At 58.5% G+C, this 21,058-nt stretch overlaps 1 protein-coding gene across 2 annotated transcripts in view; it reads right to left on the bottom strand.

The window, feature by feature from the left end:
• The window catches only part of LOC105483397 (tweety family member 3), a 34,400-nt gene that overhangs the window by 5,083 nt on the left and 8,259 nt on the right, over positions 1-21,058 (bottom strand). For both annotated transcript variants that reach the window (XM_011744248.2, XM_011744247.2), the window contains exons 2-13: positions 14,171-14,340; positions 13,931-14,042; positions 13,547-13,767; positions 13,134-13,229; positions 11,643-11,715; positions 11,294-11,369; positions 8,542-8,597; positions 7,776-7,868; positions 3,484-3,576; positions 3,146-3,282; positions 763-936; positions 161-236 (exon numbers count right to left, since the gene is read on the bottom strand). In XM_011744248.2, coding sequence (XP_011742550.2) covers positions 161-236; positions 763-936; positions 3,146-3,282; positions 3,484-3,576; positions 7,776-7,868; positions 8,542-8,597; positions 11,294-11,369; positions 11,643-11,715; positions 13,134-13,229; positions 13,547-13,767; positions 13,931-14,042; positions 14,171-14,340 — 1,377 coding nt within the window. The remainder of the gene's footprint in view (positions 1-160; positions 237-762; positions 937-3,145; positions 3,283-3,483; positions 3,577-7,775; positions 7,869-8,541; positions 8,598-11,293; positions 11,370-11,642; positions 11,716-13,133; positions 13,230-13,546; positions 13,768-13,930; positions 14,043-14,170; positions 14,341-21,058) is intronic.

Here is a 21,058-nt window from a genome sequence, read left to right as displayed (position 1 = left end):
TCAGCTGGGAAGGGTCACCTAGGACCCCAGTGGTGGTGGCTCACAGCTGCCCCCAGAGCTTACACTAGCCGCACGTGCCACACCAGCCCACCGATGCAGTGGAACAGCGGATCCCCAAGGCTGAGCAGCCCCCCATCCACCCTCCTGCCCCAAGACTTACTGAGGGCGGCGGGGACTCGCGCCCAATGAGTGGGGTGTTCTCACAGCGGGGGTTCTGGAAATTAGCGTTCTGGCTCCTGAGGCATGAGGGAAGAGAGGCTGTGAGTGCCTGCTGGCCACGTGGTCCCAGCTCCAGGTCGGGGGGCTCATGGGTAGGCCGGCTGTGCCCACCCAGCTCTGCCTGGCACCCCCATCTTTGATCCTGACTTCCACAGGGATGGGCATATCCATTCCCACTGGGGGTCCGACGAACCCAGCACAGTAACAAAGGGTTCAGAGAGGGCCCACAGAGAGACCCCTGCCCACCTGGGCCCAGCCAGAGTTCACTCCCTCCGAGCCACCTGCCCACCATGTAGCTGGGCCCTGAGGTACTTGGCCACAGAGTCCTTGTGCCCTGGACACGGAACCTCCATGTGACCACGTGGCCTCCCCATGGCCCCTGGACCGTGTTCACCTGGGGCAGGAGGCACTCAAGGCCAGGGCTCCCCAGCCCAGAGGCCACCCCTTCTCCAACCCCTTCCGGAACTCAAGCTAGCACCAGCCCGGATCCAGGCTCTCAGCTGCGATGTGTCTGCTGGCCCCAATAGGCCCCCCTCAACTCACATGTACTCAGTGACCGGGGCGTTGCTGACAGTGTGGGCCGCGGCCGGGATGCTGGTCTCACTGCCATAGCTGCTGCCACAGCTGTACAGGCTGGGCATGTGGACGCGGTAAAGGCTGTCGTGCGCCTGCCGTGGCCCTGGAGCGGCCTCCTCCTCCCCGTCCTCATCAGGGCCTCTGTGAGGAGGGACACGCAGCACAGGCTCAGGCCCCAGCAGGAAGGAGCTGGCCACAGACCCACAGGGGTCAACTCTGGTGCAGACAGACACTCCTGGTTCCAGTCCTGGCTCAGCCATGTGCATACTACATGTGGGACTATGGGCAGGTCACCCGGCTCTGCATCCAGCCCTGCCCTTGCAAGGTGGGGTGCTAAGAGACCGGTGTGGTCACCTGAGTGCCAGGCCCTGTACTGCGGCCTGTGCATGGCAAGGCTGGCTGGCCGCTTACTGAAAAAAGAGTGCAGGGTCCCTCCTGGGAGGGTACAGGAGGCTAGCGTGCCTCTTGAGGGCGCAGGAGGCTGGGGTGTCTCTTGGCTCTGCAGGATCCAACCACACCCTTGGGTGGCCTGAGCCAGGTTTCCCAGCCCTGCTGCCCTCTGGCTTTCTGTCTTCCACTCTACGCGAGCCTCTGGCACTCTGGAGCTCCTCCACGCCCCAGGAGGTCCCAGATGGGACCCAGGATAGGTTGCTTGGCAGCAAGCACTTCAGAAACAGGACAGTGGTAGCTTTTGGCTGCACAGGGGCCACCAGCCAAGCCCCTCACACGCAGTGGTTCATTGAGTGCCCACTCGACACTCCAGCTGAGTCCTCTTACAACTCCCTTTTTACAGTGAGGGAAACTGAGGCCCAGAGTGGTTAAGTGACTTGCCCACATCATACAATAGGCAAGGATAGAGACAGGATCTGAATCCAGCCATGTGGGTCCAGGGCTATGCTCTTATCTACTCCCCTGTCTGCCATCTTTGTTGCCACTGACACCATCACCACCACCATCACCAACATCACCAACATCACCAATGCCATCACCATCACCACAACCACCATCACCATCACCACCACCATCACCATCATGATCACCATTACCATCATCACCAACATCACCAATGCCATCACCATCACCATTATCACCATCACCACCACCACAACCACCACCACCATTACCATCATCACCAACATCACCATTATCATAACCATCATCACCATCACAACCACCATCACCACCATCACCACCATCACCATCACCATCATCACTAATATCACCACTGCCAACACCATTGTCATCGCCACTATCATCACCATCACCAACATCATCACCATCACCACCACCATGATCACCATCATCACCACCATCATCACCAACATCACCACTGCCATCACCATTATCATCACCACCATCATCATCATCACCATCACCGTCATCACCACCATCACCACCACCACCACCATTATTACCACCATTACCACTGCCATCATTACCATCACCATATCATTATGACCACCACAATCATCACTATCACCGTCATTACCACCATCACCATCACCACCATGACCATCATTACCACCATCACCGTTATCACCACCACAATCATCACCATCACCACCTCCATCACCACTACCACCATCATCGGCAGCATCACTCTCACCATCACAAAGGAAGATCATAGAAATCCAGACAAAAGGAAGAAATCTGAGCTGAGCTACCTGCCGTCCATGTTGGGCCACCAAGCAGCAGCCACAGTCCAAGAGGGGAGGCGAAGGTCTCAAAGATAAGCCATGGGAGCCCCGGCAAGGGAAGGGGCCTGTCACCTCTATACACCACTCAACCCAGTACTGAGTGGGGAGACTCAGGCAGGGGCCGCCAGGACCCCCACTTCAAAGGGGAGGACATAGTGGCTCCAGGGGAGCTGGCTTCTATCCTGGTCACTCAGCTGGGGGCCACAGCTACCTGGACTACCCCGGCAGAGCTAAGCCTGCACAGCGGACCACTGACCTTTCTCCCACAGCTCTGCGCACGTGCACCCCATGGTGGGGGACCCCTGCCTGGGAGGGGGTGTGGAGTAGACAGTCTGAGGCCAGCTCTCAGGGCGTAGGGCATAGAGCCAGTCTGGGGACAGGGGACCCCAGTCCTCCCCACTGTGTGCTCTGGACTCCTGCAACCCAGGCCAGGAGCTCCTCCACGCTGTTTTCCTCCTGTGGAATGGGGAGGCTCACCCGGGAGCCGGCAGCCTCAGAGACACCACAGAGGCCTAGGGAGGGTCACCAGGCGAGGAGGTGTCTGTCCCTCACCTCTGGGACTGACACACAGGTGTCCATAAAGGCATGCCCCTGAAGCGTCCTGCATGCCACGTGGCCTGGGGCAACCTCCCGTGACCACCGGGGCTCCTCACCTCTTCTGCTGCCAGGTGTGTGGGACGCTGCAGACGATAGAGCTGAACATGAGGGCTGTGACGAAGGAGAAGAGGGCCAGGTAGATGAGGCCCTCCACGCCGTCATAGCAGAAGCCGGTCAGCGCCTGCACGTAGTCCTGAGGCCGCGGGACGAGACAGCAGGATTCAGAGACAGGGAGGGTGGAGGGGGCAGTGTGAGGCCCTCAGTCCAGTCATGGTGGCCTGGACCACCCCCCAGAGGCGGGACTGAGGGCCCACTGTCTAATGGGGGTCCCCATCCTCCTGAGCAGCTGCTCCCCTGTTCCCACCCCACAAGCCGCCATGGCCCTGCCTCTCACCAGATGTAGGCTGCGGCAGTCCACCAGGGCGGTGAGGTGCTGCATGTTCACCTCCGTGCTGTTCAGCACCTCCTGGACACGGAGGAGGGGGTCCTGGGGGACACGCACCACAGGTGGTCAGCACTTCATTTGGACGGAGAACCTTGAGCCAGCTTCGCCCCGTCTTGGAAGCCCCTAGGTCTCCCTCTACCCCACAGTCTGCCACTGAGATACCCCCCACCCTGGGGTCTCAGTGCAGGTCCTAAGGACGAGGACTCTGGGCCTTGAGAATGGCGACCTCAGGCCCCTCCCCAGACCCATGGGGTCCACCAAGGACACAAGGACCCGGGAGCGCCTGTCCAGTGTGGTCGCCACTATGTGAAGACAGACCTCCCTTTACCGTCATAGTAGAAACAATGAACCCCCACATGTCTACAGACAAAGACCTTCTCTGCTTTTAAAAGTATTATTTCAGTCAGGCGCGGTGGATCACACCTGTAATCCCAGCACTTTGGGAGGCTGAGGCGGGTGGATCACGAGGTCAAGAGATCGAGACCATCCTGGCTAACACGGTGAAACCCCGTCTCTACTAAACATACAAAAAAAATGTGGGCGTGGTGGCGGGCGCCTGTAGTCCCAGCTACTCGGGAGGCTGAGGCAGGAGAATGGCGTGAACCCAGGAGGCGGAGCTTGCAGTGAGCCAAGATCGCACCAGTGCACTCCAGCCTGGCGACAGAGCGAGACTCCGTCTCAAAAAAAAAAAAGGTATTATTTCAAGGAACAGTTAAAAGCAAGGCAAAAGCCTCATGTTGACTGACAAAACTCTCCATGCAGAGTGAGCACGGTCCTGTAACATGTCCGTGTGCTTGCCGGTGCTCACGTGTGTGCATGCGTGTGCACCTGTGCACGGACACCGCCAGCTCTATCTCACGCCTGGAAAAGTGGCTGCACAGAAACACTGCCAGGCTGACCGGGACGCCACAGGAGCCGCGACTGGGCCCAGTGCTGCCTTTTACGGCACGTTTTCTTTTTTTTTTTTTTTTTTTGAGACAGAGTCTCGCTCTGTCGCCAGGCTGGAGTGCAGTGGCCGGATCTCAGCTCACTGCAAGCTCCGCCTCCCGGGTTTATGCCATTCTCCTGCCTCAGCCTCCCGAGTAGCTGGGACTACAGGCGCCCGCCACCTCGCCCGGCTAGTTCTTTGTATTTTTTAGTAGAGAAGGGATTTCACCGTGTTAGCCAGGATGGTCTCAGTCTCCTGACCTCGTGATCCACCCGCCTCGGCCTCCCAAAGTGTTGGGATTACAGGCCTGAGCCACCACGCCCTGCCAGCACGTTTTCTAAGGACCTGCTACAATCCTGAAATGGATTTTGGGGCCAGGCATGGTGCCTCACACCTGTAATCCCAGCGCTTTGGGAGGCCAAGGCAGGTGGATCACTTGAGGCCAAGAGTTGGAGACCAGCCCCGGGCAACATGGTGAAACCCCGTTTCTACTAAAAATACAAAAATTAGCTGGGCATGGTGGCGCATGCCTCTAATCCCAGCTACTCAGGAGGCTGAGGCAGGAGAATCGCTTGAACTCAGGAGGCGAAGGTTGCTGTGAGCCGAGATCACACCACTGCACTCCAGCCTGGGCAACAGAGCGAGACTCTGTCTCAAAAAAAAAAAAAAAAAGGATTTCGGGATAATAGAGCCTACTGTTATGGGCTGAATGGCGCCTCCAGAATTCCTGTGTTGCAGTCCTAACCCCCAGAACCTCAGAAAGGGGCTGCATTTGGAGACAGAGCCTTTAAAGAGGTGTTGAAGGTAAACCAAGGTCACGTGGGTGGGTCCTAGCCTGATGTCACAGGTGTCCTTCTAAGAAGAGGAAAATTAGCTGGGGGTGGTGCAGGCGCCTGTAATCCCAGCTACTCAGCGGGGGAATCGCTGGAACCTGGGAGGCAGAGAGGTTGCGGTGAGCCGAGATTGTGCCACTGCACTCCAGCCTGGGCGACAGAGCGAGACTGTCTCAAAAAAATAAATAAATAAATAAAAATAAAAAAGAAGAGATCAGGACACAGACACCCACAGGGGGATGGCCCTGCAAAGACAGTGGGAAAAGACGCCGTCTACAAGCAAAAGGGAGGCCCTGGAAGAAGCCGGCCCTGCCAAGAGCTGAGATGAGAAACGTTTGCTGCAGAGGCTGCCCCGTCTGGGGTGCCGTGCTATGGGGGGGGTCCCAGGAAATGATTCCACCTCTCTACCCATTCGAGTGCAAACACACCAAGGCGGGGCTCCCGCTGTAACAGAAATTCTAAAAAGTAACTTTAAATCAAAGCTGTGTGTGTGTGTGTAATTTTTACTTACTTTTAATTTGTATGTTTATGTGTGTGTATATGTTATATATATATAATATATATATAATATATATATAATATATATATAATATATAATATATATAATATATAATATATATAATATATATGTAATATATATAATATAATATATATAATATATATGTAATATATATAATATATAATATATAATATATATAATATATATAATATATATTATATATTATATATCATATATATCATATATATATCATATATATCATATATATATAATATATATATATATAGAGAGAGAGAGAGAGAGAGAGTGAGACAGGGTCTTGCTCTGTTGTCCAGGCTGGGGTGAAGTGGTGCTATCACAGCTCACTACAGCTCTGAACTCCCAGGCTCAAGCAATCCTCCTGCCTCAGCCTCTCGAGTAGCTGGGATTACAGGCGTGCTTCACCATGCCTAGCTATTTTTTGTGTGTTTTTTGTAGAATGGGGTCTTGCTATGTTGCCCAGGATGGTCTCGAACTCCTGGGTTCAAGTGATCCCCTTGCCTTAGCCCCCCCCAAAGTGCGGGGATGACAGGCATGAGTGCCGTGTGCCCTGTGTGTGTATACACATTTGTCTGCTTTTAGCTTTGTGAAGAGCTCCTTGGAGAAGGGCCAACTGCTCCCAAATGGAGTCTGAGACCCACACTTGTGCCCACAGACGCACTCCTCCCTCTCATGTCCAGTGCTGGGGCGGTGTGCACAGGGGCAGGGATCCCCACGGGTGGACCAAACACCTCCAAAGAGATTTGGGTTTTATCAAGAGTATAGCAACATATGTATTTTTTATTTTTAATTTATTCTTTGAGACAGAGTCTCGCTCTGTCACCCAGGCTGGAGTGCGGTGGTGTGATCTTCGCTCACTGCAATCTCTGCCTCCCAGGTTCAAGCGATTCTCCTGCCTCAGCCTCCCGAGTAGCTGGGATTACAGGTGTGCACCACCATGCCCAGCTAATTTATGTATTTTTAGTAGAGACAGGGTTTCACCATGTTGGTCAGGCTGGTCTTGAACTCCTGGGTTCAGGTGATTTGCCCACCTCGGCCTCCCAAAGTGCTGCGATTACAGGCGTGAGCCACTGCGCCGGGCCTTTATTTTATTTTTTAAAACATATTATAGAAATGCCTGGGCCCAAAACACTACAGGGAAAAACAAGAATCCTTCCAAATTTCCACAGTGCCCCCAGGGCACTCACCCTGAGAATGGATCTGATCCTGTTACTCTCTTCCCTCATCTCTTTCCATTTTCTTCAAAATTTTTTTTAAATATAAAGAGGTTGTATTACTTTTTAAACAAAGAATAAAGTTATTTTTTAAAAGTTGGGTGTGGTGGGCCAGGCGCGGTGGCTCACGCCTGTAATCCCAGCACTTTGGGAGACCCAGGCGGGTGGATCACGAGGTCAGGAGATTGAGACCATCCTGGCTAACACAGTGAAATCTTGTCTCTACTAAAAATACAAAAAAAAAAAAAAAAATTACAAAAAATCAGCCGGGTGTGGTGGCGGGCGCCTGTAATCCCAGCTACTCGGGAGGCTGAGGCAGGAGAATGGCGTGAACCCGGGAGGCGGAGCCTGCAGTGAGCCGAGATCGCACCACTGCACTCCAGCCTGGGTGACAGAGTGAGAGTCCGTCTCAACTACAAAAAAAAAAAAAAGTTGGGTGTCGTGGCTCATGTCTGTCATCCCAGCCCTGAGACCCACCTGGGCAACACAGCAAGCGCCTGTCTCAAAAGAAATGATTTTTAAAACCTACCAAAAATTCCCAGGGGAAAAGAATGAAGGAGGGAGGAAGAGGCTAACGCAGAAAAGGCTGGGGAAGGAAACACCAGGTCCCCACTCGGCCAGCCTGGTGCCTTCTCCAAATTCGCCGAGCTGTGTTTGCACCCAACTTTCTTTCATGCTGAGAAAAGAGGACCCCTGCCCGCCCCAGTGCCTGCCCTGCAGCCCCTCACCTTAGTGGCCGGCTGCTCCGAGGGGACGGTCCTCAAAAGCTCAGCCACGACATCCTGCATCTCCACCAGGGCCTTGTGGCTGCCAGACAGCTTCTGCTCCAGAGAGGAGACCAAGTCCATGGGTGCCGCGGGGTCCGCCTGCCTCTCCCTCCCCAGGACACTCCAACATGGCCACCAGCAAGGTGTCCATCCCGGGAGGCCATCAAGGCTCCACCCTGCAGGCCAACAGCGCACTCCCTACCCTTGCTTCCCCCGGGGACACACCCAGAGACCACAGAGCCCTAAGGTGGCAACAGCCAACCACACACCCACACCAGTAAGCAAAGCACAGTCACACGGCCCTCAGCATTCAGAGGGTCACGTGCTATCGGTGAAATGACCGGCAGTGCATACGGGGCTTGACCAGTTGGCGTGGCCGACCTCTTCAAACTCCCCCACCAGGACGCCTGAACACGGTTACCCTACAGAGGCATCCCTGGGGCTCCTCCTTCCCCCACCAAGGCCAACACAAGGAGCAAAAGCAGTCCCAGCGATGCGGGTGCATTGAGCAGGTCACCCCAAAAGGCTCTCAGCCAGGTCACCAGGTCACTGGCATGGTAACCCCAGGGACCATTGGTGACATCCACATGGCCTCTGTCCAGCTCCCCCCCCAGTTCCCCAGTCCTGCAGGCTGAGGAGCCAGGCCCCAGGCCTGCTGGGCCCCTCCACACAGAGCAACGTACTTCAGACTCTCCTGAACCCCAGTCCTGGCCTCCCAGGCTCTCACCTGCTGGAAGGGGTTGGTGGCACGCGGTGAGCAGGCCAGGTAATACTGCAGGATGTCTGCGGAGAGATGTCAGGGCAGGCTGAGCCACAACGGCTGTCCCTGTGTGACTGCATGCAAGTGTGCACGTGTCTGCACGCATGTCTTCAGGGCATGTCTGTGTGCATGCTTACATGTGTGCATGTGTGTCTGCATGCACCTGTTACATATGTACATGTGTCTGCATGTTTACACAAGCACGTGTCTGTGTGCACATGTTTATGTGTGCATGTGTCTGTGTTTATATGTGTGCATGTGTCTGTTTATGTGTGCATATCTGTGTGTGCATGTGTCTTTATATGTGTGCATGTCTGTGTGTGCACATGTCTGTTTATATGTGTGCATGTCTGTGTGTGCATGTGTCTGTTTATATGTGTGCGTGTGCATGTGTCTGTTTATGTGTGCATGTCTGTGTACATGTGTTTATATGTGTGCATGTCTGTGTGTGCACGTGTCTGTTTATATGTGTGCATGTCTGTGTGTGCACATGTGTCTGTTTATATGTGTGCATGTCTGTGTGTGCATGTGTCTTCGCATGTGTGTAACATGCATATGTCTGTGTGTGTGGCAGTGGGGTCTGGACTCCCATCAAGCCAGGGTCCCCACACATTGCCCCTTGCCTGGGTTCCACCTTCCGAACTCTTTACAAGTTCAGTTCTTCCAATTATAAAAGAACATTAAAAAAATGTTTTAGGCTGGGCATGGTGGCTCACGCCTGTAATCCCAGCACTTTGGGAGATCGAGGCAGACGGATCACGAGGTCAGGAGCTCGAGACCAGACTGACCAACATGGTGAAACACGGTCTCTACTAAAAATACAAAAATTAGCCGGGTGTGGTGGCGCATGCCTGTGATCCCAGGTACTCAGGAGGCTGAGGCAGGAGAATCGTTTGAACCCAGGAGGGGGAGGTTGCAGTGAGCCGAGACTGCGCCACTGCACTCCAGCCTGGGTGACAGATAGAGTGAGATTCCATCTCAAAAACAAACAAACGGGAAAAAGGTTTTAAACGTTGAAAAAATGATGAAAGTATTGAGCAACATAGGAGAGCACCAGGCATCACTGTGGCCACCCGTGCAGTGAAGCCAGTGGGGCTGGCCTTGCTGCCTTCTGGGAGGGGCTGTCTGGCCCACAGGCTGGAGCTCACACATGTGTGTACATGTACACGTGCAGGGGAACTGCTCATACTTGATAAGACCCCCAAAGGCCGCCGGCAGTAGGGACCTGGAGGGACCAGGCTGATAGCACTGGGGCCAAGGACAGTGCTGGGTAACACTGAGTGGTCACCAGCCCTCCCGGCCCCCAGCAGAGCGGGCCACCCCTCCACCCTCACCCCTGAGGACAAGGTGATGACTTTTCCTCCGGGAGGCTCCTCAGGCTTTGGTGGGAATGGTTCCTTCAACATAGGCAGGTAAAAAGCCAGCCCACAAGCCAATCCTGTGGCCTCCAAGGACAAAGGGTGGCAGGATGATCACCTTCAAGGTCATTCAGTAACCCCCACCCCCACAGGGACAGGCCTTCTATTTTTTATTTGTGAACACACAGTAATTCCACAATGGGGGCCCGAGAAGCTTAACACACTGACAGCACCCCGATCTCCAGATTCCCACGTCCACCTGCTTCTGTGACGTCCGACACACATCGCAAACCTTCTGAGGGGGCTGAAACTCCTGATGCCCCAGCTCCCTGCCCCCCACCTCCTGCTCCCCCACCCGCAGTACAGAGCTGCTGAGACCAGGGACACCAACTCCTGCTCAGTCCCTCTCGCTCCCTACATCCAACTGACCAGGAAGCCTTGCCAGCTCTGCCCTCAGAGCCCATCCCTGTCCACCTTTTGCTCAATTTATTCAAGCCCCTGCTGTCTCCTGCTTGAAGCATCCCCCTCACCTCCTCTTGTAACCCCCGAGGCCTAAGGAAGCTTTGAAAGGGGTCTTCAATCACAGGTCATCTCTCCCCTGCCTCCCTCCCTCCAATGGCCTCCCCCGGAATAAAGCGAAGCTCGCCACAGTAACTCAGCCCCTCAGCCCCACTGGCCTCCCACCCTCCCTTCTCCCCTCGGGTCTGCCTCCTGCCTCGGGGCCCTTACAGGAGATGCAGGGTCCTTCCCGCTCTACTTTTCTTTTGTTTTTGAGACGGAGTTTCACTCTTGTCGCCCAGGCTGGAGTGCAGTGGTGTGATCTCAGCTCACTGCAACCTCCACTTCCTGGGTTCAAGTGATTCTTGTGCCTCAGTCTCCGGAGTAGCTGGGATTACAGGCACCCGCCACCACGCCCAGCTTATTTGTGTATTTGTAGTAGAGACAGGGTTTTGCTATGCTGGCCAGGCTGGTCTTGAACTCCTGACCTCAGGTGATCCACCCGCCTTGGCCTCCCAAAGTGCTGGGATGACAGATATGAGCCACTGTGCCCGGCCCTCTGGCTGTACTTTAATGCCACCCGTTGGCCTCCCCTGGGCACCTACTCGAAGCAGCCCTGGGTCACCTGCCCCTCCTCCCGCCCTGTGGGCACCCACCACCCCACACAGTTGCTGTCATTCTTTGCAGAGCCTCCCACTTGGGAAAGGTGGTCCTCTTTGCTCACTAGTGTCCTGGCCTGGGACCTGTCTCCCTGAGACCATGGGCCCACGGGGCAGGGGTGCCTCGGCCTCAGCCACCTCACTCTCTTGGCTCAGCCCAACCCTGGGGAACCCGCTCGGACGCGGCTGTGGACACAGACTCACCCCCACTCAGCACCGAGTGCTCCTCCACCATCTTGGTCACGTAGGTGTCGGGGTCCACACAGAAGTCGCTGGAGCCCTGGGATAGGCGCAGGCAAGCAAGAGGGGGTGAGCAAGCTGGGCCTAAAGGGAAGCTCTCGGGGGTAGAACCAGCCCCCAGAGTCTGCTTTCAACTCAGGAGGGTGGACTGTGAATCTGGGGTTACAGGCGGACTGTGCCCATGGTGGGTCCCCACTGCTCTCGGAACCCAGTGTCTGGCAAAGATGGGAAGGGACAGGAGTGTGGCTTCCCCTCGTCCCTCCCCCAGTGCCCAGGTCCAGCAGCAGGGGACCTCACCCCCTCTGCCACTCACCACGGACACAGCCAGCTCCAAGCCCAGTGCGCCCCAGCTGATGACCAGGGCCAGGACTCCCAGCAGGCAGACCCTGGGGCAGAGACAGCCAGTCAGCAGCCTCCAGGCCAGGGTGGGGGCCGTGCCACCTGCTGGGCTGCAGGCCAGAAGGCAGGTCCCTGTGCACACCAAGGCTCAGCCCACACACGGGCTGGGGTTCTTTCTATGGCCTGACCTTAGCCAGAGCTGCCCACAGCCCAGGGCCCAGATGGATCCCTCTCCTGGGTGGGGTGGGGCTCAGAGATCCGAGCTGGAAGCAAGACTGGAAGGCCAGGTGGGTCTCGGGGCCCTGCCCTTCCTGTCCTCCCCCAGGTCCCTCTCCTGAACAGGCAACAGTGTCCACTTTTACATGGGTCCCCACATCCCGCTACCCACGTAGCAACCCAAGGGGCCTGATAACCGCAGCTAGACCAAGCCCTCCTGTGCTGAACCCTCGCTCAGCAACCCGGGACTCAGCGCTCTTGTTATGGCACCAGCCTCTCCCTCATCTGAGGCCTCACCTCACCCACATCTGGCTCCCTTTGATCCAGACACACAGGCCCCCTGTGTATACCCCACTGCAGGTGCCCCCCCATGGGTCCCCCACATCCCAGTTCAGGCCCCCCAAACACACCCCAGTGCAGGCCCCACACCCCACTGCACACTGTCATCCTTTCTCATCTGTCCAGGCGTCCCTTACTCCCTTGGGTCCCCACTCAATCCCTCCTCTCTCAGGTCTCCTTGGGCACGGTGTGCAGCTGCACTCCCCCAACTCACCCCACTGCAGGCCTGCACACCACCCCGGCTTTTCCTCTCCAGGGTGCTATCACTTCTGGCCCGCGCCACGTTTCCCTCATTCTGCTCCTCCGTGGCCTGTGAGTGCCACGTTGGGGGAGGCTGGGTGTTCTCCCATCTCTCCCAGGCCTGGCCCAGGGAGGCACCAGCCATGGCCGTGCGGCTGTGCAGTGAAGGGCAGTGACAACACCTCACCTCCCCCGGAGGAGCTGCCACTCTCTCTGCCTTCCAAATGAGGAGACCAAGGCCCAGCACCAACAAGCTACCTGACCAAGGTCACCCTCCTGGTAAGCCAGAGCTGGAGCTGGAACCCAGGCTGTCCCAGGGCCAAGGACCGAAGGAGTGGAGGAAGGAGCCCCAGCCTGGTCTCTGGGTGGCCCTGGGCACTCGGAGACCTGGACAGGTTGCTCCAGGTTCTGGGCTACAAGTGCCCCACATGCAGACTCTTGAAGGAAATCAAGGGTTGGGGGCAAGTGTGCCGGGATTCTGGCGACAGGGGGACAGGCCACAGGCATGGAAGGGGAATCTCAGAGCAGGCCCAGTGCAGGGGTTTCCCACTCAGCCCCCACCACAGAGCTTGTGGCTAGGATCTGCCGATGGGGTGGGGGAAGTGGTGCCACGTGCATTGCCCTCCCCCTCCGCTTCGGGCCTACAGGGGGCCGACACTCCCAGACTCACCCCACCAGGATGCCCTTGGAGCTGCGGATGAGGCCGACCAGCACCAGGAGGCAAATGATGACGTCCAGCAGCAGCAGGCCCAAGTAGCCCAGCCACCTGCAGGCACACCTGAGAGTGGGCCAGGGCACAGGGATGCGGGGCCAGGGAGTGGGGCACCAGGGGCCCTCAAGAGGGAGCTGAGGCCAGCAGCCTGGCACCCCAGAGGGCACTCAGATGGTCTGGGTCATGGGAACTGGTGTCAGTTCTTGAGAAAGGTTCCCATTAGGGGAACTCCAGTCATTGCCTGTGACCTCCAGTGGCCCTGGGCCCCCCACCCATCAGACCTCATGTACTAGGTGCTGACAGCAAAACCAGGCCAAGGAGGGTAAGGCTTGCCTAGGTGGGGTTGGGCAGGGAGGAGGGCCTGGCCGCACCTGTACCAGTCGTAGAGATCCACCTGCTCCGCCAGCACCTCCAGCGACACTGCCGTGTTCCTCCAAAAAGGAATGGCAGCCGTGTAGCCCAGTAGCGTCTCCAGCAGGCCCTGCAGGCGCTGTACGGCTCGCAGGGGCTCGGGTCGCCCGGCCAGCTGCCGCTCCAGGGTCTGCAGGCTGGGCTCCGCCGTGTGGTTCAGCCCCACTGCCGTGTCCCACACCTGCGCCGAACCCGCGGGCGTGAGGTTGGGGGCGCGCCCCCCTCGCCCCAGGGGCTGGGCCCTTCCTGCACAGCCCCAGCCCCGGCTGCCCCGCCCAGCCTCGCGCAGACATGGGGTTCCGGAGCAGCAAGAGTGCCCCGGCCCCAACTCCGCGGTCACTCACGCGGTCCTGGACCCCGGCCACCGTGCGGTTGGCATGACGGAGCGAGTAGGTGGCCCGATGGATGCCGTCACTGGTCTCCCCGTTGCCGTAGAATCCCACGGCGATGCCGGCGCTGGAGAGGGCAGGGGCATGAGGGCGGGGCCTGGAGATGTAGCCCCGCCCACCCCAACACTCCAGCCCCGCCCCCTTGGGGGCTGCCCTCTCTGGCCCCGCCCTCCGGCCCCGCCCCACCGTGCTCACCTGCACACCAGCGTGGCGATGATGACACACCAGGCCGTGCAGCAGCAGTCGGCGTCCAGGTGCTCCTCGCTCTTGCGCCGCCGACAGCACAGCCAGAAGGAGTAGAAGAGCAGGAAGAGGAGGTCCAGGGCGAGGCAGGCCAGGGCGGTGGCCCCCAGCAGCAGCAGCGCCTGCGGGCGGGCAGAAAGCGGCGCTAAGGGGGTAGACCCCCAGCCCAGAGTCCCACGCCCCGCCCCAGCAGGGGACCTGGCGCAGACTCCCATTTAATCCTGTCTCCACCCCTAGATGGTGGGCCCCATCCCCGACTTGTAGGTGAGGCATGGAGGCTCCCACCACCTCAGTGATGCACCTGGGGTCACCCAGGCCTGGACCCCACACCTGGGACCCCGGTCTCACCATCCTCAAGGCTGCCCAGCATCAAGACTCTATAGCCAGTAGGAGGGACCAGGTGGATGGACTCCAGGCCTCTGTGGCTCCGGCAAGGCCACGTGTCCCCTCCCCACCGGGTCCCCAGAGTCCAGGGCAGGTGCTCAGGACATCTGCCCCACCACGCCCCAAGGAGAGGCGCTGGATGGAGGTAGCCAGAGAATGTGGGTGACAAACGAGGACCCAGCAGGCTGGTGAGCCAGCATCCTTGCAGCTACAGCCCCGCTAGGGAGGTCCCTCCACCTCTCCAAGCCTGGTTTCTATTCTGTAGAAAGAAGTGCTGCTGAGATGGGCGGGGCTGCTCACGTCTGTGATCCCCGCACTTTGGGAGGCTGAGGCGGGCAGATCATCTGAGGTCAGGAGTTTGAGACCAGCCTGGCCAACATGGCAAAACCCTGTCTCTATTAAAAGTACAAAAATTAGCTGGGCGTGGTGGCAGGCACCTGTAATCCCAGCTACTCAGGAGGCTGAGGCAGGAGAATCGCTTGAAACTGGGAGGCAGAAGTTGCAGTGAGCCGAGATTGCGCCACTGCACTCCAGCCTGGGCAACAAGAGCGAGACTCCATCTAAAAAAAAAAAAAAAAAAAAAAGTGCTGCTGCCCCCTTGAAGCAGTGAAGCCCTGGGGAGGGGCTGCCGGCATCAGCTCCTGTCCTCACCCCCAGCCTGAGACAGTTCCAGGACCCCAGGGCCTGTCCCCATCTCAGGCCCAGAACTCTTCAACCTCAGTCCTGGCAGGATCCCCCACCCCAGCTGTAGTGCTGAGGTTTTCAGGTCTGGTAGGGAAACGGGGAGTCTGTGGGGGACTGAACCCCCTCTTGCTGACCATGAAAGTGTTTCTGAGGGGTGAACATGGACGAGGCCCCATCAGGGGTCTGATCCTGTCTGGGGTCTGTGCACTGAGAAGCCACCTCTCACTGCCCATGGAGTCCCCCCACGCTGGATGAGATGGCAGGGCTGACCCCACACTGCTACGCTCACTGGCCAGGGCTGTCCCAGTGGACACCACCCACACAGGCCGCATACGGGCACCGCACCGGACACACAGCCCTGTCTGGCTCCAAGCATGGCCCTCCGGTGTGGCTCTCCCCAGGTCTCTGAACACAAAGGACAGACCACAGAACAGACACCAGAGCTCCCCTGTCCCGAGGCCAGGAGACCCGCACAGGAAGTGGCTAATTTGATGCAACAGTGACATTTCCTGAACACCCGCTGTGGGGAGGGAAGGTAACGTGGCCCCAGAGCTGTCCCTTCTCCTGGCACCACACTCAATCTGCCTGGCCGAGTGCTCTCACCCCATTTCATCCACAGGGAAACTGGGCTTCAGAGAAGCTACAGAGAAAGCACACAGGCCCTGCAACCCCAGGTCCCCGGGTTCAGCATAGCCCTGACCCCGGCTCAGCCCTCCAGAACCTCCACACACTTCCCGTGCCAGGGTGAAGGATGGGGAGCTGACACAGGGCTGTGCCTCATCGTGGGGCTAGGGACCACCCGGAGGCTAACTCGGGGGTGCCCACTAGGGGTGTCAGCAGCTGGGGCCCTCAGTGTTGCGGGGTGGCCACCAGGCACACCTGCACTGCCCTAACTGGCACTGCTGCACAGAAACGCCTCCCTCCCCACATCTCAATGCTTCAGCAATGTGGCCCTCTGGGGCCCCAGCCTCGGGAGCTGCTGGGGCGGATCGTCCCCTGCCTGGCCCCCCTTGGGATGAGAGGCTCAGCCACAGTGGGCACTGGGACTGCTGCTGGATCTCCCAGGAGATGGTTGCCAGGCAGTGGGAGGATGGCGTGTCCTGCCCTCCAGGAAGTCGGCCGACACCCACACTCGAAGGCGGCCTTTCCACCTCCACCTGGCCAGGGAGGCACTGACCAGCCCAGCACACCCAGAAGTGAGCTGCCATGGTCCAAAGCCACGCTGGTGTGTACACGGCTGCCTAGCAGCCAGCAATCTGGGCACTGCAGAGCACTGGGGGCAGGCACCGTCCCACTCCTTCAGCCATGCACAAGTGCCTACCGCCCCTGCAATGGCAGGAGGACTGCTGGGCCCTGAGCCCACCCCCACCCTCTGGGAGCAGGCCCCGGGGCTGGCACCAGAGCCACTGAAACTGAATCAGCTCAGGGTGGTCTCATGGTCCCAGGGAGCTCAGGTCACAGAGGCCTCAGGGCCCAGGAGGGCTTACCCAAGGTCACACAGGGAGGCGGAGACAGAGCAGTCACCTGCGGGGCGGGGGGCTCACATTAACAGTGCCAGCACCGTGCCTAGGCTCCGCACACACGTTAGGGAACCTGGAAAAGCCACGCTCTGGGGCTCCCTGGCCTATGTAGGGCTGGCCATGGAGTGGAGGTGCTGACCCCACCAGCTGTGACTGCAGGCCCTGCCAGTACCCTCCCCATAGCTCAGAGGCCAAGGGCAGAACAGACCTGTGGGGGCAGCTGACCATGCCCCCAGGGACCAGAGCTCCACGGGACCCAGGCCCACATCTGCATGTCCGTCCACAGGGCCTCCCCTGGGCTCCCATGGCCTGGGGGCCATGTCAACCAGCCACATCTTGACCCTGGGCTGGCCAGACTCCTCCAGTGAACCCTCCCTCTGCTCTCTCCACTTGCAGAGGCCTCCGCAGTCCCTGGCTGGGGTCACCCTCGCTCCCCCGACCCTGTGCTCACGTGGGACACGACTCGAGAGCCTGTCCGTACTGCACCCCACATTCGGGACTCACAGCTTCGCAGGGAGACTCCTGCTGGGGTGAGAAGCTGGGGACTGGAAGAGCAGGTCAATTCCAGACACGCATTACACAGAGCCCAAACACGTACCAGGCTATGACCTCCGCAGCCACCGGCCTGGCATGTCCACCCAGAGCTCGGGGCATCAGCATACATCAAAGGGCTTCCAGGCCCAGATCACTTCCTCGGCGGCGCCAGAGCCACCCACTCCCACTTGCCAGATGAGAAAACGGAGGCAGAGCGAGATAAGCCCTGGCCAAACAGGATCTGGGTGAGGCAAGTCCATCCCTCAGATGGCAGTTCCCTGGTGCGGAGGGCTGACATCCTGGGGTGGCGGGCAGGGGGCGCCCACGGCTGGTGGGGAGAGGCTGCTAGGCACCAGGCACCCTTGCCCTTGGGGCCCGCCTGCAGGGTGGTGAGGTGACACAGGCACTCAACATCATCATAAGTAAACTGTGAAGCCTGCTGGAAGGTGAGAGACGCTGAGAAAAAACAGAAAAGGCAGCACAGGAGCTGGAGTACCGGGGAGTCTACGATTTCTTTTTTTTTTGAGATAGAATTTCACTCGTGTTGCCCAGGCTGGAGTGCAGTGGTGGGATCTTGGCTCACTGAAACCTCTGCCTCCCGGGTTCAAGCCATTCTCCTGCCTCAGCCCTCTGAGTAGCTGGGATTACAGGCACCTGCCACCAATGACCGGCTAATTTTGTATTTTTAGTAGAGATGGGGGTTTCACCATGTTGGCCAGGGTGGTCTCGAACTCCTGACCTCAGGTGATCCGCCCACCTCAGCCTCCCACAGTGCTGGGATTATAGGTGTGAGCCACCACACCCGGCCCAAGTCTATGATTAAAAAAAAAAAAAAAAAAAAATTATTTTAGAGACAGGGTCTTGCTCTGTGGCCCAGGCTGGAGTGCAGTGGCACGATCACAGCTCACTGTAGCCTCAACCTCCTGGGCTTAAGTGATCCTCCTGCCTCAGCCTCTCAAGTAGCTCGGACACAGGCACATATCACCACAACTGGCCAATTTTCTTTTTCTCTTTCTTTTCTTTACTCCTTCCTTCCTTCCTTCCTTCCTTCCTTCCTTCCTTCCTTCCTTCCTTCCTTCCTTCCTTCCTTCCTTCCTTCCTTCCTTCCTTCCTTCCTTCCTTCCTTCCTTCCTTCCTTCCTTCCTTCCTTCCTTCCTTCCTTCCTTCCTTCCTTCCTTCCTTCCTTCCTTCCTTCCTTCCTTCCTTCCTTCCTTCCTTCCTTCCTTCCCGCCTGCCCTCCCTCCCTTCCTCCCTTCCTTCCTTTCTTCTTTTTTTTTTTTGAGACAGTCTCTGTCACCCAGGCTGGAGTGCAGTGGCGTGATCTCGGCTCACTAAAACCTCTACCTCTCAGATTCAAGCGAGTCTCCTACCTTAGCCTCCTGAGTAGCTGGGACTATAGGAATGCACAAACACACCTGGCTAATTTTTGTATTTTTAGTAGAGATGAGGAGTTCACCATGTTGGCCAGCCTGGTCTTGAACTCCTGACCTCAGGTGATCTGCCATCTCGGTCCCCCAAAGTGCTGGGATTATAGGCGTGAGTCACTGTGCTTGGCCTCTGTCCTAATTTTTTTAAAATTTTTTTTGTAAAGACAGAGTCTGGCTATGTTGCCCAGGCTGGTCTTGAACTTCTGGGCTCAAGCAATTCAGCTGCCTTGGCCTCCCAAAGTGCTGGATTACAGGTGTGAGCACTGCGATTGATTGTCTGAGGCAGCTTTCTCTTGTTCTTGTCCGGATGGGGCCAGCTGCAAACAGAGCCTCACTCCTCAGCCCCCGGGGCCCAGAGGCCAGGCTTCGGGGCCTACGCTGGGACAGCCTTACTTGGCTTCCCCCAACTGAGGAAGGAGATGGCGCCTCCCTCAAAGGGAGGCCACTTGGGCTGCCTGGGTCCCAGCCCACCATGCAGAGCCTGTCCTTGCCTGCTGTGCAGAGCCCGGGTGTCAGGGTGCCCAGCAAACCGGGCAGCTACTTCATCCCACCTCAGAGCCCTGGCACCCAGCGCGCCAGGCCTGAGCCCAGCTGTCTGCGGGGAGTGTGCCGTGGCCAGCCTGACCTCTGCACCCACTTCCCGAAGCCAGATTCCCAGCAGACAGTCTCCTGCAGGGCACCGGAGCAGCGGCATTCCTATGGTGGCCCAACCACCTCTCTCCACCGGGCTGGTGGCCCCTCCACCCCTCCCTGGCCCATTCAGAGAAAGAATGGGAACTGTCTGATCAGCAGCTGGGCTCTGACCAAATGGAATTTTCCGTCTGTGGTGGAAGTGATGTAAGGGCTCGGTCAGGCGAGGCGAAAGCTGCACGTTGGGCTCCACAGAGCACGTGGGGAGGACTCAACTGCCACGCACGCGCCAAGGGGGCTGGAGGCGACCCCCTCCTGCAGCCTCAGTCCCCCTGTCCCCACCCTAGGGCTCCTGGTCTCGGCCCTGGGTCACCCCCTCCTTCTCCAGGCCCCTGCAGCCCCACAGCCACAGACGGCATCCACGGGGGATGCCCCCTCCCACCATGAGCTCAGACACCCCCCACTGCCCTGCAGCCCCCAAAATGCAGCCCCCAAAACCCCACCAACTCTGGAAACACCCAGCCAGCCAGAGAGCCAGCCTGAAGCCTTACTGTGTCCCAGATCAGGCTGCTACTGATAGGATCCCAGTACACCCCAGGCCACAGCAAGACCTCCCTGGCCTGGCAGGGACGCCTGGGGCAGTGGCTGCAGAGGAGCAGGCAGGGCGGGGGTGTGGCTCAGGGCAGGGCTCTGTGGCCTCTACACCCAGGCATATGCTGCCCCTGGGCCTGGAGCCTTCCTCTTCAGGAAACCCCCACTGTCCCCAGACATGGGCCATCTCCTCCAGGATGTCCCCAGGATATCAGAGACCCAGGCCCAAACCCGGCACTGCAGCCTTTGCTCTGTGTGAACCTCGGCTCCCACACTTGGACCCGCACTTGTAGGGCGAGACCCCCAACCCAACCTGGCCGCCTGCACAGGTGGGTGGCCCCGACCCAGACCTGCTTGGAGAGGGGAGGGCCCAGTGAGCCACAAGGCCTTAGGACGGCCCGCAGGGCAGGAGGCTTGGGGAGAGGATGTGCATGAGCAGCTGCGAGGCCTGTACCCCACGCCTGCCGCAGCCTCCCAGCCATGCCCACTCTGCCTCCAGGCTCTGTCTGGACGTGACTCTCATCAGCCCCGCAGACACAGGCACCCCCCCACGCAATGCCAGGCTCAGCGCCAGCACAGGCCACACCACACCAGGCTGCCGAGGCAGGAGGGCCGTGCATGACGGCAGGGCAGGGCACACTGCCTGCCACCACTGGGCATCCTGGTGGCTCCCGGAGCACCTGGTGGTGGGACCTGGGCCTGCAGTGTATGAGGAAGCATGCCACTCAGGGGAGGGTGTAAGCAAGTCAGGGCTGGCCTGCGGAACACATGCCCCCTCAACACACAGGCGGCCACTCAACAGGCGCACCCCTGGGAGCAGCTGCCCACCCCACTACCCCAGATCACGGACCCACACGCCACTCTGTCCCACCAACCTGTGGGCTACCATGGCGCATGGCTGGGCTGAGGATGCCCTGGCCCACTGGGAGGTGCCCACAGGGACTCTGATGAGCAGTTTGGCCTGATGCAGCCCCCAACCCCAGCCACAGGCAGTGGCTACGATTCTACCACCCTGCCACTCCAGCCACAGGCAGTGGCCACGATTCCCGCCACCCTGCCACTCCAGCCAC

Source organism: Macaca nemestrina, chromosome 4 (genome assembly GCF_043159975.1).
Source record: "Macaca nemestrina isolate mMacNem1 chromosome 4, mMacNem.hap1, whole genome shotgun sequence".
NCBI lineage: Eukaryota > Metazoa > Chordata > Mammalia > Primates > Cercopithecidae > Macaca > Macaca nemestrina.
Note: the sequence above shows the minus strand (reverse complement) of the source record. Positions and strands in the feature narration are given on the sequence as shown.